This window comes from Sinocyclocheilus anshuiensis, unplaced genomic scaffold (genome assembly GCF_001515605.1).
Source record: "Sinocyclocheilus anshuiensis isolate Anshui unplaced genomic scaffold, SAMN03320099.WGS_v1.1 scaffold1688, whole genome shotgun sequence".
NCBI lineage: Eukaryota > Metazoa > Chordata > Actinopteri > Cypriniformes > Cyprinidae > Sinocyclocheilus > Sinocyclocheilus anshuiensis.
Window position 1 is genome coordinate 16,853 of NW_015558620.1, and position 4,179 is coordinate 21,031.

Consider the following 4,179-nt stretch of genomic DNA (forward strand, 5'->3'; position numbering starts at 1 on the left):
AAATGTATTTAATAGAGACACCAGTAGCAGTACTGGTATCAATACTTCATTAATAATATACTACTTAGTAAAAAGATGCCATTTAAACATATTTAAAAATATACTATCTTTATGTTGTTTCTACATTCATTTGGAGGTTCAGTGTGAAATTGTGACTATAAATATGTGTTTAATCATGATTAATTACAGGAAAATGTGTGATTAATTATTTTTCTTAATCGATTGACAGACAGCACTAATGTTTCCCATTTCAATTTAATTTCTAATTGTATAGGTCCCCCCAGAAAGAGATCGGGACGGCCCCCACCCCCTTGGCCCCCTTCAAATTTTCAGTTTGATAATTCGGCCCTCAAATGAAGCTAATTATATAGCCCTGCTCTAATCTGTTAACATGGATGCGGAAAAAAATACGCACTGCAAACTGAGTATGTGTGAAACAGGTGTAACACGATGGCCTGCTCCGTTTGCCGAACAAGAAGCTCGACGTTTTTTTAGGGACAAAAAAATAAAAATAAATATATATATATATATATATAATCTTCCGAAATTAATATATATATAAATCAATAAATTAGTTTGTTTTTTTCTTGTAAGTAAAGGACAAATTAAAAAGATTGTAAATATGTTTAGTCATTGTAGTAGTAATGACTGCCTGTTTTTGCCAGTTTCATGGCCGGTAAAAAAATATTTTGGCTGGTAAATTTTATCACGTCACCGGCCATTGGCAGGTGTGGCAAAAAGTTAGTTTTAGGCCCTGGTAGGGAGAAAATACTCTGTAAGTCAATGGTGGCCAACAACTGATTGATTACCAGCACTCTTCATAATATCTTCCACAGAAAGGACAAGTGCATGCAGGTCTGGAAGGACATGAAGGTGAGAGGATGATTTTGGAGACTGGTTTAGCACTGACCAGCGCGGCGTGGGCCATGGTGCGCAGCTCCAGCTGAACCACGCGCTCCTGGCCCTTCTCTCCGGGCGTGGCGCACAGGGGCGCTCTGTTCTCATTGGACAGGAAAAAGCGGTTCCCCTTCCCCCCCGCACCTCCGTACGCCACCGTATACAGCTGGCCGTGCTGGGCCAGGTCTGCCAGCGTGCTGCCCTCCTCTTTCACAAGCGTGCCGACAGGAACCTGCGTTCAGAGCGTTACTCAGTGCACGTGACTTCTGTAGCTGTTAAACCCTGCATGTGTTTGTGAGGGAGACTCACTGCGATGTAGGTGGGGCTGGCATTGCGTCCAAAGCGGTTCTGACTGCTTCCTGCCTCTCCATCTTTCCCATGATACACCGTTGACACAGAGGACAGTGATTTCACCTGCTGGTCCACTGCAGAGAAGAGCGACGGAAAGGTGCTGGATGCATTCAGATTAATTCAAATGGAAAAGTGTGAAAACCCTGCTATGACACTTGAGATTGAGCTCAGACGCATCCAACTTTTTAGGCACGTCACATCTTGAAGGTTACATAGACAAAATTATGTAAGCAATGTTGTGTCCTATGTTTTTGAAGGGGCAAAAGACTTTTACTTGCCCGACTGCACTATTAACCTGATGAAAACATCTAACTAGGGAAGCACTGAAATTTTGACGAGAATGACTTTATTACATTATACTACAAATATCTTGGGACAGTCATAGATTCTGAACTGACTTTAGAAAAGAACTGGGAGCCTGTATGTAAAAAGGGACAACAGCATCTGTTTTGCCACAGAAAGCTGTCCAGATTTCACACTGATAAATCCATGAGGACACTCTTTTATCGGGCTTTTAATGCATCAGTCTTGTCATATTCCCTTGTGTCATGGTTTGGTAGTTTCTAGGGCTGCACAATTCATCGAATTTCTAATCGCAATTACAATTATGGATGCCACAATTAAGTAATCGTCCAAAGCGGCAATTAATCGTTCAAAGTCCACTTATGTTATTCTGCGTGCTTAAGATGTTTTTTTCTTTCTACATGTTATCTTAAGGGTTTTTCCATTGTTTTAATTTTAGTTTTAGTATAACATAATACCATTCATAGTTTGACTTTTTTATAATTTAAAGAAGAAACCAATCCGATGTATATTTGACATTTGAGGCTTAATACTATAGAAAAGCACTAAAGGTTTTTCAGTTAGTGTTTTCAGCTTGTTTATTTTTATATAAAAATACAGCATGCAGCTGCATCAAACAATGGTGTAAACATCATTCAATGTAAATTGTGATAATCGTAATTACAATTTCAAGGGAATAATCGACAGTTATGATTTTTGTCATAATCGTGCAGCCCTAGTAGTTTGTCTTTGAAGAACAAAAATTCTTTGAACCAAATTGTCACGTGGGCTAGTAAGACGATAGGTGAATCACAACCTAACTCAGCAGGTCCAGTTGCAGCATAAGGAGAGTTTTATTATTAGAGATTGTTCCTTTACACACTGAGTTTCAGCTCCTCCGCTCTGGCAGGCGGTTTGAGGCCCCTAGGTGGAGAACTAGGCGACACAGGAATACTTTCGCACCTGCAGCGATAGAATTAATGAATAAAAATAGCAGCAGATGATATTCTTTGCTATGCATGGAATTTTATCCTTTTAGGGGTGGGTGAGTGTGTGTGACGGCACATTGTCATGACTTCTGTTCTTTTTTTATGTTTTTGGATATTTTTCTATAATGTTTATAGTATGTTTGATGTTTTATGGACCGTTTTAAAGGGTTAGTTCACCCAAAAATTAAAATTAGCCCATGTTTTACTCGCCCTCAAGGCATCTTAGGTGTATATAACTTTCTATGAATTAAGTATGAATTACTGAATCTGGTGTCTGCAAAACAAATTTACCTTCGGGTACTACTAAAGAAACCCTGACCATGATTTGGTGTAAACGGCGATTGATAATGGTTGATGCTTGCGAGCCTGTCTGTGTCTGAGAGAATCTCGCTGAGAAACCAAAACAAATGAACACAACTGCACACAGAAGAAACATACTGCGGTAAACAGATAGTTTACATTGTAGACACATACTGTCAGTGCTGACTATTTTTGCTCGATTTGGTTAAAGGGGTCATATGATGCGATTTCAATTGTTCCTTTCTCTTTGGAGTGTTACAAGCTCTTGGTGCATAAAGAAGATCTGTAAAGTTGCAAAGACGAAAGTCTCAAATCCAAAGAGATATTCTTTATAAAAGTTAAGAGTCAGCCACACCTACATAAAACGGCTCGTTCTAACACGCCCCCACATGTCTACCTCACTATGTGGGAAGATTTGCATAACGCCTTTCCGTCACACGCTTGACGTATTCGGCCAATCACAACGCACTGGATAGCTGGCCAATCACAGCACACCTCGCTTTTCAGACCGATGAGTTTTGTAAAAATCGACGCGTTTCAGAAAGGCGGGGCATAGAGGAGAAACAATAATGTACAGTATGTGGAAAATAATGTGTTTTTTGAACCTTAAACCGCATAAACACATTTCATTACACCAAATACACAACATAGTGTTCTTTTTAGCAACATCATATGACCCCTTTAATATTAACAGCAGAACAGTTCTGCGTCTCTGAGGATGCGTTGTGTAATGTTTGCAACCCTCACCCTGCAGGTTTACACCAAAAGCTTGAGGGTTTAATGCTTACAAGTGAAGAAATTAAGATATACGTACTGTAATTACACTACATTCGAGTAAAATATAATTATGATGATTTTATTTTTTACTGTGCAGATGTAAGATAATAAGGTGACAGAGAATGAGACACTATCACATAGTCCCCTTTAAAGCCAAAGCAAAGTTTTCCACTGTACATTTAAATATTTATTATTTTACAGCACACCTGTATTTTTACAGTAGTGGGTGTATATTAGAGAACCATGAACATATGTGCTGTTAAATAATTCAACTACAAACTTAAAATCTCATAGGGTACTTCAAATTAATGTTATGACAAAGAAGGTTCAGCTGGCAATAATAATAATAATAATAATAATAATAATAATAATAATAATAATAATGAGAGTGTAATCCATGGTTATAATAATAATAATAATAATAATAATAATAATAATAATAATAATAATAATAATAATAATAATAATAATAATAATAATAATAATAATAATAATGAGTGTGTAATCCATGGTTTAATCGTGACCTTTGATGATGATGTCTCCTCCGGCTCCTCCGTTTCCCCCGTCCGGACCGCCCCACTCT

At 38.0% G+C, this 4,179-nt stretch overlaps 1 protein-coding gene across 1 annotated transcript in view; it reads right to left on the reverse strand.

Annotated features, from left to right (window-relative positions):
- The window catches only part of mtg2 (mitochondrial ribosome-associated GTPase 2), an 11,494-nt gene that overhangs the window by 6,808 nt on the left and 507 nt on the right, over window positions 1–4,179 (reverse strand). Inside the window, exons 3-5 of the mRNA XM_016476506.1 lie at window positions 4,121–4,179; window positions 1,207–1,322; window positions 911–1,129 (exon numbers count right to left, since the gene is read on the reverse strand). The exon at window positions 4,121–4,179 is cut by the window's right edge and continues 27 nt beyond it. Coding sequence (XP_016331992.1) covers window positions 911–1,129; window positions 1,207–1,322; window positions 4,121–4,179 — 394 coding nt within the window. The remainder of the gene's footprint in view (window positions 1–910; window positions 1,130–1,206; window positions 1,323–4,120) is intronic.